This window comes from Zingiber officinale, chromosome 6B, assembly GCF_018446385.1.
Source record: "Zingiber officinale cultivar Zhangliang chromosome 6B, Zo_v1.1, whole genome shotgun sequence".
NCBI classification, from domain to species: Eukaryota; Viridiplantae; Streptophyta; class Magnoliopsida; order Zingiberales; family Zingiberaceae; genus Zingiber; species Zingiber officinale.
In genome coordinates this window covers 70,005,602-70,023,445 of record NC_055996.1, presented here as the reverse complement: position 1 = coordinate 70,023,445, position 17,844 = coordinate 70,005,602, and the positions used below count along the sequence as shown (strand labels likewise).

The 17,844-nt window shown below is 33.9% G+C and overlaps 1 protein-coding gene across 2 annotated transcripts; it reads left to right on the top strand.

The window, feature by feature from the left end:
* The first annotated feature begins 9,679 nt into the window (after positions 1-9,679).
* Positions 9,680-16,273, top strand: LOC121992622 (protein kish-like). 2 transcript variants are annotated; one of them, XM_042547113.1, is made up of 4 exons: positions 9,680-9,835; positions 9,947-10,053; positions 10,907-10,941; positions 16,038-16,273. In XM_042547113.1, the coding sequence occupies exons 1-4, from the start codon at positions 9,833-9,835 to the stop codon at positions 16,133-16,135; spliced, it is 243 nt and encodes an 80-aa protein (XP_042403047.1). In that variant the 5' UTR covers positions 9,680-9,832; the 3' UTR covers positions 16,136-16,273. The 2 variants fall into 2 exon arrangements, with proteins under 2 accessions (XP_042403047.1, XP_042403048.1); XM_042547114.1 differs by having other exon boundaries at positions 15,894-16,273.
* The last annotated feature ends 1,571 nt before the right edge of the window (positions 16,274-17,844 follow it).

The following is a 17,844-nucleotide window of genomic DNA, read 5'->3' as shown; positions in this document are numbered from 1 at the left end:
CACACTTTGAAATATCAGATAACATACTATCAGGGGCACAAATACATTTCAATACTAAACAAAATATCTTTTTTCATCTTTACACAGAGTAACATGCAGGTGGCAAATACTCTCTACCATCTAATTGTGCTCGAGGCCAAAACTATTTAATAATACCCAAAATCTTTAAATTTCTACATGCTATATAATTATCTTTTCTCTTGTTGAAATCATCTAAAAGTGTTCTAACAATATTGTCGCAAATATTTTTTTTAATATGCATAGGGTCCAAATTATGTCAGGTCAAATTAAATTCTAGTATGGCAGGCTAAAAATATACTTTATTTTCTCTATATTTGTTCACTTAACTTCATTTTTATTCTCACATTTAGTTTTGATGTATTACTCTTACCAAAAATCACATTCTTATTTAAGGTCATTCGTAAAATGTTAGATTCAGACATTGTTCGAATTTCTAAATCTTGTTGTAGAAAATGATAATGCCCTTTGAACGACCACTTTTTACCATGTTTTAGGTATACTACATCTGTCTTATCAGCACAAGTTGGGCATGCATTCTTGGCATATGTATTCCATTCAGACAAAATCCAAATCAAGAAAATCACTGACTATCCAAAGTAATGCATCCTACATTTGAAACACTTCTTTGTCACAAGCATCTAATGTAGCAATCCTATTTTTCTACAAATCTTTTAATTCAGTCAATATAGGATGTAAATATATCAATATCATTTCCAAGTGCTTTTGGACCTAGAATAAGGGTGGATAAAATAATAAAATGAGACTTCATGAATTCCCAAGAAGGCAAATTGTAAGGCATTAGGATAATAGGCCAAGTATTATATGAAGTGCTTTGATTTTCAAATGGATTAAATCCATAAGCGGCAAGTCCCAAGTATATGTTTCTAGGATCAAATGCAAATTCACAATGGCGTTCATCAAATTCTTTCCATGCTAGAGAATCAGCTGGATGCTTTAGATTTCCATCTAAAATGTATTTTTTGAAATGCCACTGTATATTTTTAGATATCTTGGATGACATGAATAATCATTGCAATCTTGGTTTCAATGAAAAAAATACTAAAAGACTTTGGTTGTAATTTTAACCACAAGACATTTTTTCCACTTGTATATGACCTCCTATATGATTTCTGTACAATTTTTCATTTTGGAAGGTTACTTTGTAAGTCTGTCCATTCTCACTTTCCCCTAATAAATCACGTAATCATTTGGACAAGTATGTATTTTTTTTCATAATGAAGTCTACTAGAAATTAATTTTTTTGTTTCATAAAAGGACTTGGACACTTGAGTTTCAAATGGAAGTACTCGACGAAGGAAGACCAATAATATCGTAAATGATTTATCACTCCATTTTCTATTCACTTTCAATTGAAATAACTCAACAAGGAACGCCAGTTTAGAAAACTTTGTGCATTCGGTATATATATGTTGTTTCCCTTTCTCTATTAGTCCATAAAAATCTTTCACATTAGACTCCATCGATATATGACTTGTCGATGCACCAATGTAATTTCCATTACTTATAAATCCTTCATGCATTCGAAATGCATCATGCAATATTTCTTGTACTATGGGTTCTTGGCTAGTTACTTCAGAAACTTGTTGCACCGACTCTTGAAGTTCATTGTTATCATGATCTTATACAATTAGTTTTTCTCCATGAAAATGTCAGATGCGATAATCTTGTAAGATATCATTTATCATCTGATGTTAATGTACTGTCACACGATCATGACTCAATGAGTTTATGCATTGGCAACAAGGACATGGTCTCGTGACTTCTTGAGCCATATCATCAAATGTATAACGTAAAAAATATAGGATTCCTACCTGATACTCAAGATTGCCATGTGGAACCGTCATCCATCCCTTCTGCATGATTTGATCATGTTCAATAATTTATAAAAGTTTACACATTAAAGCAAGATTTATTAAAATTAAAGAAACATCATAGATAAAATTTCAATGAATTCAATAAACATAAAATGCAATTCCTAAATATAAATTTTCAAATATATAAATGGAAGGATTTCAAAGGAAAAAAAAATCATATATGCTAATGGCTTTATGAGAAATCGTGATATTATTCAACTTAGAGGAAAAAATGTGAAAAATAAGCTTAGCATTACAAGCTATAAGCAAAATACAATAATAAATTTGAAAAAAAAATCTAAATAACTTAGACAAAAAGTCAAATTAAGGGATTCAATATGAAAATTTAAAATATACCGTCCCAATACACACCCTAATCGATTACAATTTCATCACAATTAACATTTAAAAAAATTGTCACTCTGCGAAAACTAAACTAAGAAATTACTTCGAGAAATAAAATCAAAGATGATTTATGATACAAATGTGGAAGGATGATGTTAAGGTGCAATTAATTTGATGGGTTCATTGGAATAGAGAGGGCCGCTCGAAAAGAGAGAGTCACTAGAACAATTAGGATCGTTGGAACATAAACGATTATTGAAATTGTGAAAATAATATGAGATGCGAGTATGATTTTTTTTATCTTGCATGCAACCTTTAGAAGTGGTCTGCTTCTAAAAGAAACTTATAGAATCAGTTTCACAAATCGCTTCTATATGTGTCCAACAGCAATGATTTAACAACCTCTTCAAAAAAAAAAAAAAAATCAACGAAATCAGTTTTAAGAGTGGTTAATCCATGTGGGTGCGTGCCCCTTAGGCGCGTCCGTTGCCGCAGACATGGAGGTGCACAATATATCAAAATCGTGAAAAGAGAATACTCATCTTTAAGAGGTCTAACTAGGGCTAGAAAAAAATACTGAAATACCGAAATACCGAAATACTGTACCGTAAAAAATACTGAAATACCGTATTTTTCGGTATACCGAAAAAATCGGTACGGTACCATACCGTACCGAATTTTTTGGTAACGGTAACGGTAACGATTTACATTATTTCGGTATACCAACATACCGACACAACCCATATATTAATTATATTAATTTAATTATTTAATTACTCCTAAACCAAACCCTAAGGCCTTAACTCTTCAGTCTTCCCAAACCTATTTCACGTTTCTCCTGCCGTCCTGCGTAGCCGACCATCGCTATTCGCTCACAGCCACCGTCGCAACTCGCGATTCTTCTTGCGCAGCCGATCATCGCGCGCAGCCGCAGTTCTTCTCCTTGTACAGCCGACCACAGCCTGTCAAGGTTCTTCTCCTTGCGCAGCTGACCACCACGCGTTGTCACTCCAGTCGCGATTCTTCATCATGCGCATTCGACCATCGCGCTAGTCGCCGGAGAAGAAGCACCGAGTCTGAAGAAATCTGAGCACCGAGTCTGTTCTAAGAGCTGTGCTTGGCTTGGGCAAGTTCTTGGTGAGTTTTAGCTTCATCTTTTTGGTGGATTTATGGTATTTTTAGTAGGATTGAAGCATATATGTTTGGGCCCTTTGGTTATGCAATTTTTTCTGATGATTGTAATTTAGAATAAGAGCACAGTTTGTATCTACGAGCATGGAAACCCGATCTGCAATTAGTGTTCCCTATTTTGTTGTATTGGGATACATTACACTGAGATTAACTTTCCTTTTTTTCCTTACTGATTTTGCTGCCAGGTGGGAGATTTGATTTATTTTTTGATTGCACAATATTGCATTTTTTATGTGCCTTGTTAATATAATGCTCAGTTTCCATCGACGAATCTAACACGATTATGTAAAATCACCACTGTTTGCTGTTCGTTTTGCTTCCCATCGTTTATAATGTTTTCTCTATTTTTCCAGCTAGCGTTTAGCTATTTCCGGCAAGATTTCGACGAGTCTCCGTCGAGCCACCACTCTGGGACCACTATCTGCTGGTTTAAGCTTCAATATTGCATATTCAGGTCCGAAATCACATCTCTTGTTCTTATAAGTAAGCTACCCAAACTAATTAAATGAAAAATATAGAAAGTAATCAAAATAGATAGAGCTTCTTCTTCTACAGTTCTATTACTAGAGCTTCTGCTTACATTAATGTCTTCTTTTCTTGAAAGAACCATATTTATACTTACATTAATATTTTCTTTTCTTTGCCCTTATGGCCCTATGGATTAACATTCCTGCTGTCCTGCATGCATAATGCATTTGTAATGTTTAAAATAAGCAACTATTCTTTACATTTATAATTAGTGTGTAATTATTTTGATAATAGAGTTGTTATTACATGTTATCTTGATTTAAAAGGTTGATAGTTTCTATTAAATCTTCTTCATGTACTATGATTTAATTCCTTTCTAGTTTCATGTTGATATATCGAATAAATTGGCAGTTAATACTATTATCTTAGTTTTCTTTCAGGATGGAGTCTAATACTCTCCAAAATTCATCACAAACATCAAATACAATTGAACCTGAAACACAACAGTCCACTGCTGAAAAACGACCAAGGAAGCCTCCTAGACATATCAGGAGTAAATTTTGGGAGCATTGTATAAAGGGATCAAGGAAGTTGAGTGATGGAACAGAACAACAAATAGGGACATGCAAATATTGCAAAGTTGAGATCCCAACCGTTTACGGAAGTACTAGTGGGTTAAAAAACCACTTAGTAAAGAGGTGTAAGTCAAGTCCGCTCTATAAAGCACGGGGGGATGATAAGAGTCAAACTACATTGACGAATGAGACTATGGGGCAAGGAAGTGCATTGGTTCCTCATACTTTTAATCAAAAAAAATGTGAATTGAAAGTGGCGAGATATGTGATTGTCGATGAAGTGTCTTTTAGGACTGTCGAAGGGAAGGGGTTTGTAGAATTATTACATGAATTACAACCAAGATTCAGAATTCCTGATCGAAAGAAAGTTGCAAGTATGGTTTATGATATTTTCTTAGTTGAAAAGGCTAAGATACAAAGTGTGATTGGCAACCAAAGGATAAGCATCACTACTGATACTTGGACATCCATTCAAAATATAAATTACATGGTAGTGACAGCTCACTTCTTGGATAGTGATTGGAAGCTACATAAAAGAATAATTAACTTCACAAAAATCACTAGTCATCATGGGGAAGAAATTGGAAAGATGGTTGAGGTTTGTCTAAGAGATTGGGGGATAGACAAAGTATTTTCAATTGTAGTTGACAATGCTTCATCTAATGACACTGCAATTGATTACTTGAAAAGAAGAATGAAAACTGAAAATTCATTGTTGTTTGAAGGGAAATACTTGCACTTGAGGTGTGCTTGTCACATAATTAACTTAATTGTTAAGGATGGCTTGAAGGAGCTTATTGTTTCAATTAAAGCTATAAGGAATGCAGTTGTTTTTATTCATTCTTCCCCATCAAGATTGAATAAATTTAGGGAGTTTGCTATACTAGCCAAGTTTTCTAGTACATCAACAGTACCTATGGATGTCAAAACAAGGTGGAATGCAACTTATAAAATGCTTGAAGTTGCATTAAAGTATAGAAGGGTGTTTGAAAGGATGACTGAAGAATGGTTGCCCTTTATGAATTATTTCAGTCAAAAAGATGATAAGGGTAAAGAAAGGATAGGGCCTCCAAATGCTGATGATTGGGAGATTTCAAAGGCTTTTGTACACTTTCTGAAAAAGTTTTATGATGCCACTTTGGAGCTAAGTGCATCAAAAAGTCCTACCTCCCAATTGCTTTATCAAACCATGATTGCACTACAAGTTGAGATTGATAGAAAGAGACATGATGATTCAAATCCAATTCTTAAAGAGGTAGCATGTGCAATGAAGTTAAAGTTTGACAAGTATTGGGGAAATTGGAATAACATTAACCCTTTGATATTTATTGGTAATATTTTGGACCCGAGAAACAAACTTCAAATGATGAAAGTCATCGTCAGAAAATTGGGAGGTACTCCTACAAGTGTCAAAGAGTTTGTTGATAGTGTCAAACAAAGCTTGGTAACTTTATGGATGGAGTACAAGGGAATAAATGATATATTGAATGTTGAGAGTCAAGATATGCAAATAGAGTGTGATGATGGATATGGCGGCACTAGTGGTGGTGGTGGACCTAGTGGTGGTTTTTGTGATGAATTGTTTGATGATGTGGAAGCACAAAATGAAGAAGAGCAACTTCAAGAGATATCCAATGAAGTGGATAAGTACTTGGCCGATGAGATTGAAAAACGATCTAATCAATCTTTCAATCTTTTGGAGTGGTGGAAAGGAAGTGAAACTAGGTACCCAATCCTTTCAATGATTGCCAAGGATGTTTTTTCAATTCCATGCTCAACCGTTGCTAGTGAGTCAGCTTTTAGTTTGGGCAAAAGAATTGTGGATCCTTTTAGGAGCAGTTTGAGTCCTAAAATGGTAGAGGCATTGGTATGCACTAGTGATTGGCTAAGAGCGGAGGAGTTCTCTTTTTGGAAAGATCCAACTGATGATGACCTTGAACTATATAAGGAAATTGAAAACATTGAAAAAAGTAACCATTTTTTATTAAATTAAGTTTATATTTATATCATTGTTAATCTAACATGAATAATAGTGTTTCTTTTAACAGATGCAAATGCCAGTCAAGACCGTGCAAACACTTCATCTTCTCCCCCCTCCACTTTGGTCTAACTTTAAGAGTAAGACTATATTTATGTTTACTTATTTCAATTCTAATATTTGTAACTAAATTTAGTTTGTAACTTTTGCAGGTCCTTTGAGATGTTAGAGACTTAGAGTTTCAACAAAATTATAGTTAGTAAGATTGCATTTATGTTTTCTTATTTAAATTCTAATATTTGTAACTAAATTATAGTTTTTAACTTTTGCAGGTCTTTTGAGATGTTGGAATTTCAAAAAATCTGCAGACACTTTTTTTTGTAACTAAGCAGTCTAAGCAATAGTTATTTAGTGTTACAACTTGTGATAAATTTGATGTGACACTTATTTTGAGTTTTGACTTTTACATGAAGCACTAATCTTGTAAGATATTTGATGGTTTATGAATTATATTTATATTCTGCATTCATGAGATTTATACTTGAGTGAGAATATAGTTGACAGTGGCTTACAAGAAGTATTGCAGGTTAATCTAAAATGTATTTTTGATAGTCATTTAGTGTTGCACTAATCTGAAATGTTTTATTTCATTCATCAACAGTCAATCTTATTATATTTTTCATCCTGTCGAATTTACTCTAGAATTTTTTTAATTGGAATTTTATATACTTTGAACTGTTAAGAAATGGGGTTTCCATTTGTTAATATATATGGATAAATTGATGTCAATATGCATATATGTGCCCACGTAATGGTAAACCTCTAACCTTCATTTGAGTTCAAACATGTCCAATTTTGTCTGGATTTTTATTCTTGAACAGGGATTACAAATACTGACCTTAGAGCTATTCAGGTAGTCATTTTGAATCTCATTTCAGGATTTTAATATAATATCCTAAAGTTTTAGTGTCCTCATCTTCTTACCAAAGGGACATCAACTATCTTCCAGGTGGTTGCTACTGGTGTTACCACATGGTTAACAGACAGAGCTGGTCGAAGAATTCTTCTTATGGTAAGCTTATGCGACATAAATTACCTTTTTTATGCATCTATTTTAAAAGTAATAATAATGTACATGGAAAATCTTATCTGGTTGCAGATCTCCACTGCAGGAATGGGCGAATGACACTAAGCCTTCTCCTAGTTTCTGTTGTTTTTTTTCTGGAGATCAGTCTGGCAATAGTCAGTTTACTAAATTGATTCTAGTACCATGATTGTTCTGTGGCATAATTTGATGTTCCTTTTTAATGTGATCAGGCATCCTTTATACTTATTTCAATAATTTTTAAAATTTTTGTAATTGTTGATAACAGGGAGTCTTTTTCTAAGAATCTTATCCATACCATGTAATGAGCATCCTTTCTTTGGTTGGACTTGTGGTATGTATACGTAAGCTATGAGTTTATCATTTTATGTACCAGAAGTCATTGTTTTGTAATCCCTAATCTATTGTTTATCTTCTCATAGGCTTTTGTCGTTTCCTTCTCTCTTGGGTTAGGAGCAATTCCATGGATTATTATGTTATGTCTGAGGTATGTGAGTTAAAGCTAGTTAGTTTACTCTCTTCAGAAAGATTGCCGTAGGTTACTGGTGTTCTTGTTGAATGTATGGTGGGTTAGCACATTTCTCTGAAAGTTTAAGAAAAACTTATTAACAAAATCAACGATTGATTCATCAATTATCCACAAACTCATTATATAGGTGCTTGTCAGCTTGTGTAATATACTTAATGACTCCGGTCACACAAGAATGCTTTAATAATGGGTATTAGCATGTATGTTCCTCCTGTATTTTGTATGCGAAGTCCAAACTAAGTGATAAGCATTATTAGTTCTGAGTCTTACCCATGTGTGTTCACTTGGGAAGTTGAGTCTCAATAAGCGTTGTGGTATTCAATTATATCTGCTTATGAGATTTTTCATACGTGATATTTTTCATAATCGTTGTGCATATCTATATCAATGTAAACTAGAACTGTGGTACGGAGAAAACTTAATCTTCATTCATAGTCTTGCAGGCAGTGTAGCAACACTTGCGAACTGGTTGATGCTGTTTGCGATAACAATGACTGCAAATTTGCTTTTGAGCTGGACCTCTGGAGGTTGAAATTCTGTTACCATGTGCTTCTCTCTGAAAATTGACACCTATTTTTGTTGCATTAACACAAGATTTTTTTTCTTCTTCTTATTTATCTTTGCCAGGTACCTTTTTGATTTATGCAGTTGTGAGTGCCCTGATCACCTTATTGTTTGTCATAATATGGGTTCCTGCGACCAAGGGAAGATCTCTTGAAGAAATACAATGGTCTTTTAGATGAGTTCTGTAAATACTCATCAAGTGTGCTCTTTATATCTACTTGACTCGAGACCTCGCGGGTTCTCGAGCCAGCCATGGGCAAAGTACTAAGATGATCAAATCTCGGCTATTGCTTCATTGCTTGTACCTGTTGTCTCTTGTATAAATATGTAACTTTAGATTCTTCTTGAGTGCAATCATTCTGAAGGTTCTGACCAAATCACATCATAAATAATACAAGTGAAATCAAATTAAATATATAAGATTATTTCCTGTAGTCCCGTTTTTATTTGAAACTAGCAACAAATATAAAAAATGGAGAATGCTTCTTATATGACGGTATGACGGTATTTTACCGATACCATACCGACATTTCAATATACCGAAATTTTGGTATACCGAAATGTTGGTATGGTATCGGTATCATTTTTTAGAATACCGAATGTTTCAGTATGATATACGGTACTCGGTTTTTGGTACGGTATACCGTACCGACCCAGGCCTAGGTCTAACTTCTAAGGCATATTTTTCTTCACTTCCAAGGCTATCGTTTAGGTTGGAAAGGGGGATTATCATTATTTGTTTCCATAGTATTTGTAATTTCATTTGAGAGTTTTTTTATCAACAGATTACTTAATTATCCATGATTCGAATCCTATGTATACTCGTGAGAAGTCGCTCGCATAGCTTCTAGATTTATCGATGGATAAACCAAGGGGAGGCCGCCCGTCTCTGGCATTAGTTGACCCCAACGCCGAGATATCTAGATTATATTAAAAAGAAATAAAGAAATATATTTTGAATAATAAATATTAGCTTTTTAAAATTTCAAAATGATATATATTTGTAAGAATATAATAAATATTAGGGGCAAAATTGAAAGAGAGCGACTTCAGTGAAACGAAACCTGCTCCGCCATTTTGCCACGCAACGGCGAAGTGGCAAACCCAGAAGGCGAAGAGCGACGCCGAAATCCAGTGCGCTACGGGTCAGATCTTCACGATCAAGCGAGGAAACGCATTAAAATGGTAAAGAGAAGCATCCAAATCCTGTCTTTGATTCTTTTGTTTCTGTTTCTTTCTCCGTTGTGGTACGATTTGGGGGAATATTGACGCCGATGCTTGGTTGCTCTCCCGAAGTCGGCGCTGTTCAATTTCCACGCTTTTCTGTCGGTGGTGCTGTTGGTGATATGCACCTGCACTTACATCAAGATGCAGTTCCCCGCCATCCTCGAGCAAAGGACCGGGTAATGTCGAAAATGTTCCAGATTTGTATCATTTGTCGGGGATTCTTCACTATGGTCTGTGTGATTCTATTTCCTGTGGCGATTCTAGGGCTTGTTTCATGAGAATCTGTCATATAGGTGACTCGTATGTAAGAGAACGATGTAATATACGGAAGTAGGTATTTTTAGGGACTCTGAAGTTTATTGAATAGTTATGTAGAACCATCGGTTGCAATTGACTTGTAGTCATCATTATGAAAGCTTTGGAACACTCCATTTGTGGAAAGAATTCTGGAAAACTATATTTAAGATGTTTCTTGAAACTTTCACTGTGGACGACCAACTCTGTTGGATTTTTCCAGAAGATTGTCAAAGTACTAGGCCATTTAGTGAGCCATGAAAGCTGACTGAGACTCTGCCAAGATTGTCAAAGTACTAGGCCATTTAGTGATCCTTGAAAGTTGACCAAGACTCTGTGAGCCTCTAGCAATGTTGCTAAAATATTATCATGATTCATTCAAATTCTACTATGCTAGAAAGCATTTCCGAATTCTGGTAGAAGGTGCTAGGCAGTATTATACTATTATTGATCCTCTCAGTTATCTATTACACGTATTTCACTAGTATTATCTTCTTTGGATTGTTAATGCCTACTGTGCTCTTAGCTCAAGTGTTCCACAAAGAATTTGTTTAATGCTATCAGATGAGTGTAGCATAAGCTATTATGCAGTTGATTGTCACTCTCTTCTGCCAACTGCCTTATGTGTTTCTCATGGGTGGAAGGCTTCAAGCATATTAAGATGTCAATTTCTGTACTGTTATTCTCAAGTAGGAAAAATTTGGTGTTTGAGTTTGTAGATCTAACTTTTGGCAGGTTCCGTGGCTTCTTCTGGAAGGCTGCTCGAATAGGTATGTCTTTCAAGCGTTTTACTTTATAGTTCATGGCATGGATCAGTTTATAAAATTTTCAATCATTTTTTCAGACTTATGTTTTATCATAATCACCCATCCAATGGGATAAAGCTTATTTGTTGTTGTTGTTGTTGATGATGATGTTTTATCATAATCAAATTAATGCATGTTCTATCATTTTCAGATTACTTTGTGTGTATATATATATATATGATGATGATGATGATGAACAAAAAATTATAAAACTAATTGAATAAAAGACCGCTTTCTCATATTTTTCCAGATTGATGCTAGCAAAGATGATTAATAAATAATATATTTTTTGACTTAAAAGGAGCTCTGTGCAGCTCAATAAATTTGTTGCAGATCTCCATTGATTTAGTTTCACAACTTGCCCAAAATATATACTTAGAAAAGTTTATATGGGCATCATGTTAAACCCAAGAGGGAGCTAGATCCAACTCTAAATGACAAGGCACTTAGATGGAGGACCTCTTAGTATCTAAGCATACTTAGCTTACGTAGCACTGTGGAATAATAGTGGTGGAGTCTCTACCTCTCAAGCCTTCCTCTCTCTCCTCTGACATGTATCTTAACATAACCTTTCATGCTTGACATTGTAAGAGTTGTGGGACTGGCTTTACTGCCATTTTAAACCCAAAGTGGAACCTCAGTCTACTTCAAAGGCCAAGATACTAAGTAGGAGATTTTCTGATATTTAAGTATGGTTAAGAAGATTCACTTATCAATATTGGGCTGATGAGGTGCAATGTGTACTTCTGATCTCTTACTCATTACCTCCATTGATGTGTCTTTAATCATCATCTATTTGTGTTAGTCTCAACTACATGGGATTAGTGATGCAGGAGGATCCATAAATTATTATTATTATTGGTATTTTAGGGTTTTTGGTATTTTAGCTAATTTGGGTAATTTGGGTATTATTGGTAATTTCTGTCTTTTTATATTTTTTTGCATTTTGAGTCTGTTTAGGGATTTTTGAATTAATTAGTAGTCTTTTTTCTTTTTTTTTTAGGACTAGTTTTCTTTTCTATAATTAGTTTAGATTTTATCTCTTTTTAGGATGAGTTTTCTTTTACTTTTTATTTTTTTCCGTTATGACTTTTTCTTATTTCTTAGGTTATTTAAATAAGGGTTAGAGCTCTTGTAAGAAGGTGGTTGATGTTGAGTTTGGTTTTGATTTGAATAAACAAATTATTTTCGTTTAAACGTAGAGGCGACTCTTCTTTGTTTACGAATTATTTTCCTATGTTTTTCTCTGCAAACCTCTAATTCAAACGTCGCACCTGGAGTTCCTTCCTCGCGTCAGTTGGTGTCAGAGCCTTAGATCTATGGATGATCATCATAATCGAGATCATAGTCGTGAAAGATAGGTTCCGGTTTAGGAAGTCTCGCACCAAGATCAAAGCATATCCTACGAGCTCATCAAAAATCTAGACAAGTTACGGAGTTATACCAGCGTCTAGCGACACAAGATCTAGAAGACTGTGAGGTACATGGTCAAGGTTGTGACAGACAAATTCCGACTGAGGAAGTCTCACACTGTGATAGTAGTGCCCGAGATCTTAAAGGTTGTAAGTTATTTTATTTTAATTTGAACAAAATATTTCTTGAGAAAGATATGGACGGCAAGATTGAAATAGTCGATGATCCAATTTACGGCGAAGACGAGATCAAGTCAACTAGCGAGCCAATAGATGATGGGGCCAACTGCGCTATTCTCATCATCGATTCCACCACGGATGGCTTCGAAGCCGGCATCTCCAAGAACGGTTCGATCCGTGAGAATGTTCTACTTGCTTGCACTCTTGGAGTTAAACAGATGATTTGTTATTGTAACAAGATTGATGACGCCGTCATGGATGAAATCAATGAGGGTTTAACTATTAATGTCCAGGGCATTGATGCTTACTAGCTTCAAATGAAGATATCTCAAGCTTATGAAGAAATAGAAAACACTTTGAAAATGCAAAATGCAGCAAGCCACAACAATGATCCTTTTATATGGCTAAAAAACAATTTTAATCCAAGCATAAAAGACTTATTTCTCAAACACGTGGTAGTAATGAATTACATGCTGGGAAGGTTCCATTCTCTACGGTTCGCTGACCTGGCCCTTTTCTTGAAATTGACATACCATCCCATTATGTATATGACTTGTGTGAATAGAAGTCTTCAACGAAGCCACTTGTAGCTGCTAGAATCACCATCGAAGATGATGATAATAATGCAAACTCTGCACCCTTATCCAGGTCAATGCACGAGATCACCTTTTCAACTAATGACATACCACAACTTTTGAGTTTGCTGACTTATTGCTTGGCTTTAATATTCAAGAAGCATATGTATTCTCCAAATGATAGCTACTCTTTAGATGTGTTTGTTGTTGAGGGTTGTCCTTATGAAAAAATTGAACAAAGGGATTTGTTATGGAAGGAAATTCACAAGATGGGGAGACAAACTTAGTCAACGTATGGTCTCTTCAAATCCAGAGTCCACTACATGAAGGATACTTTCTACCATTCAGATATCAATAGATGGAATTGATGTGCTCAAAATTGATTTTTGGCTTCTCAAGTTTGGAAAAAGTTGCATTTGGATTAATGAAGATTCCCAAAGTTCAGAAGCTACTAGTAGATTTTGTCAATTTGGTGCCAAAAGAACTTCCTCCGGGGTTACCATTGATGACACTATTTTAAACTCGAGGATGAGTTTTTTCCAACCTGGGATGACTGATGCAGGAGGATCCACAGATTATTATTATTATTATTATTATTATTTTAGCTAATTTTGGTTATTTGGGTATTATTGGTAATTTCTGTCTTTTATATATTTTTTTTTTTTGTATTTTGAGTCTGTTTAGGAATTTTAGAATTAATTAGTAGTCTTTTTCTTTTTTTTAGGATTAGTTTTCTTTTCTAAAAATTAGTTTAGATTTTATCTCTTTTTTAGGATGAGTTTTCTTTTACTTTTTTTTTTTTTTTAATGTTATGACTTTTTCTTATTTCTTAGGTTATTCTTGTAAGAAGGTGGTTGTTCTTAAGTTTGGTTTTGATTTTAAAAAACAAATTATTTTCGTTTAAACCTAAAGGTGGCTCCTCTTTGTTTACAAATTATTTTCCTATGTCTTTCTCTGCAAACCTCTCATTCAAACGTCGCACCCGGAGTTTCTTCCCCTGTATCAATTAGCTACATAGATTTTATCCTCCATCGAATTCTATACAATGTTATATCAATAGTAATCTCGGTTCTCTTAATTTATACTTAATTAGGTTATCTATTGTTTATTGTGGGCTCCCTCTACCTATTAAGACGATTAATCTAATTGATCCAATTTATCTAACGAGAGATTTTATTGATTGTCTATGAAGGCTTAAGTTTGTGATTTCATAACAAATTATATGCAATATAAAATTGCGATTTTATTGGTCATGCTATGGTTTGTGTATGATTTGACGTATTTGTCTTTTTCTAAAAAGATTGGATTGTATAATTCCTAATCTTCATCTCTCAAAATAAAAGGATTTCTTAAAGATAACTAAGTATTCATATTTTATTAGTTTGATGCAATAAATAGAAATATAGCTGGTGATGACCAAAGCTATTTATAAAAATCTTAATTCGAAATTATTCCTGACTGCAGCACTTTACTCTAAGCCTTGACTCATTTTGAGGAGATCAGCCAGGTTTCTAAACAATTTCCCAATTCCCACGCACTTAACATCGTGTCTTCTAATATTTGTTATTTTATCTCAAGGAATTTTGGTGCATCTTGCATTTTTTATTTTTTATTTTAATGCAATCATAGTTTGCACTTCTGTTATAATACTTGGCATTCAATTAGTCTGTATAAATCTGAAAAATAATAGAAGACAGGGCTATAGTCCACCCACTGGAAGCCTTTATTTCATAGTTCATCTCGCTGTATGAAAGATTAAAATGAATTTAATTCTAGACTGAAGTTGCTTGAAACTGGGGAATTATCTGGAACTGGTAGTTCCCTATTTCATCCTGAATTTAATATCTGGAACTGGTTATTGATTTGGTAGTAAGCCTCCCATGGCTTCCGATACTAAATAGGAAAAGGGGACAAACTAAGAAATATAATGGGCTTATGGGAAAAGAATATACTCATACTCAACCATATTTTCATCATCAAATACAAGTTTGGATTTAACTCAAAAAAAAAAAAATGACTCGAGGTCGATTGTATAGATTTTTTAATGTGTCTTTTGTAATTTATTATGTTATGAATAAAACAAAGGCCAGGACCCTATTGCTTGCTGTATTTGGTTTTCTGCTGCTAAACTATTGATTTCAGGCGTCATGATGATAATTTCGGGTGTGACTTTAGTTGAACAGTTTTGCTTCTCACTATGAGTACCTAATACCATATATGTGGAGTATGAAAATCTTATTCATGTAGCTTGCCTAGGAAAATTTCGACCTTAGGTACCCATTATAGACAATATGTTATAGATGCTTTTACTTAAGGAGGTGCATGAGGAATTACCCTCTTATGTGATAGCTAGTTTTGATTTTCTGATTTACTCCCTTTCAATGGTGTCAAACAGTTGTAGGGGGCCACTAGGATGATAGATTTTACCTTTTGTAGAATTTTACTCATAGAAGTGCTATCGATTGTTCCAATATTTATCAATGCTGGTATAGAATTGGAGATCTTTCAACCATAGCCCTTTCTTTTTATTTAAAAAAATTTCTTCACTCTACTACATTGTCGCTATCAGGTTGGTTACACCCACAACTAAAATATATAGTCATCATTGAGAATCACTGTTTGTCTTTGTTGTAGTTTATACAATAATCTCATTCTCGGTAAACTTCCTCTTCTACTTTCTTCAAGTTTTTATATTAGTTGATAAACTTGAAATTTCTTTTAACTGACATCCATCTTATTGTTGCCTCAGGTGAACGCCTAAGCCCCTGGGTCTCTTTGGGTTGCTTTGCAATGGGTGTTTCCATTATCATTTTCTGAGCATTTTACAACATTGGTTTGATGCTCAGCAGCATATTTTCACATAACAGAAAATTTTATTTTATTTTCTCATTAGGGAGCTTGATGGCAGATCCAACTCGTGATATGAAACCAAAACTTGTTTGTGCTGTGTGCAATGACACCCTTTCCTTGTACATTAGGGAAAAAATTTAGTTGACCAAATGGCGTATTAAATGAAATTGGTGGAATAGTTCGCTTCGTTTTGTTATTTCATTGTAACAATGGAATGGATGATATGAACGCTCTTATTTTAGATTGAGCTATTAATTCGCTAGTCTAATTGTTATTTAATGCTATTTGATTTGATTCTGGCAACGTTGAATAAGCCTCTCTAAATTGTCCATATTATAAAATTCTGAGTCACAACATAATTATTTATGGGTCGCCTGCTACATTCGGTAATGAAAATGGTAATGAGTTGTGATTGTGGGTTTAATGGTAATGAGAATAATTGTTGGATTGATGGTATTTGGTATATTGGAATGGATATTATTTTTATTAATGTTATTTGGTTTGACTTAAATTATAAAATGAGAATGAGTCAAAAATTTTATTTTATCCTTGTAATTCAGTGTCATGACCAAAATTATTTTATTAAAAAAATATAGTATGATGAGTATTTTTCCTTCATCTCAATGTACAAAAGGTGTAATAAAACATAATAATTATTTCTAAAATAAACTATCTAACATATTAACTTGTACCTAACAATTTTGACAATGGTTTTTGTATAATTAAAACATCTATCACAATATCTATGCAAGTTAATATTACCTTGTCCCTCGCATCAATGACCCAATTAATAAACAAAAGTGGGAGAAATAAAAATGTATTTATCAAATTCAACATCATCACAAGCATGCTATTACAAACAACTGAGCACAAAATCTTCAACTTCAGAGGGACCCAAACTGAACAATAACTTAACCTTCACAAAATCTTTACAAATTGCTTGAGCAACCATGTACTTATTCTTACCAATGAACTCATACTTATCCAACATCTCAAGAACTTGTGACATTTTTTAAAATTTACCTTGAACCTAAGATGACATTAACTCAAGATGTGAGCTAACAGTTTGCATAAATCTCAACCCGGTCATTCAGTAACTTGAAGTCAGAATCGACGTATTGCACAGTTGAAGTCTTTGCCCTTTTCAAAGCTTTTTAAACTTTGTTAGTGGGTGATTTCTTTTTCTCCTTAGAGTGAGATGACCTTGATGTAACAAAAGGTTGTTGATTTGACATCAAATCAACTTTAACTCCTTTTTCAACAAGTGAATTGTCATCCAATATAGTCAACTCAACATCCACATCAATGATGTTTTGTGCAGCTATCATAGGATCTTTTGCAATAAGGCTTGTTGCTCTGTCTTTACCATATACCATCTCTAATTTTGAAAAATAAGGAAATGATACATTATAGAGACTTTTAACGTCATTGCGATTTTGTCTGAAAGAAGAACATAACAATCAATTTAACAAAGTCAAGGAACTTGCCGTGATAATTACACTTATCGCCAAGAGCGTAATATATCCATAAACGACATTATAATTTGAAAAAAAAAATAATAATGATTAATACACGTACCTTAATCCATTCAAGATACCATATTTCTTTGCAAGTTGTCTTCTTTTCGACATCATTTCAAGTACAACCACTTTGCTTGCATATTTCATTGATAGCGTGAAATTTCTTCTTTAAGTTTTTGATTCTAGATTCAATATGGCTGACAGATTTTGTAAAAATTGACAGCTTTTGGATCATAATCCTTCGTCTATTTTCCAAAGAGGATTGATTGTCATATCCAGCAAACATCTTATTAATGTCCAACTCTCCTCTTTTGTCCAGAAAACTTTGTT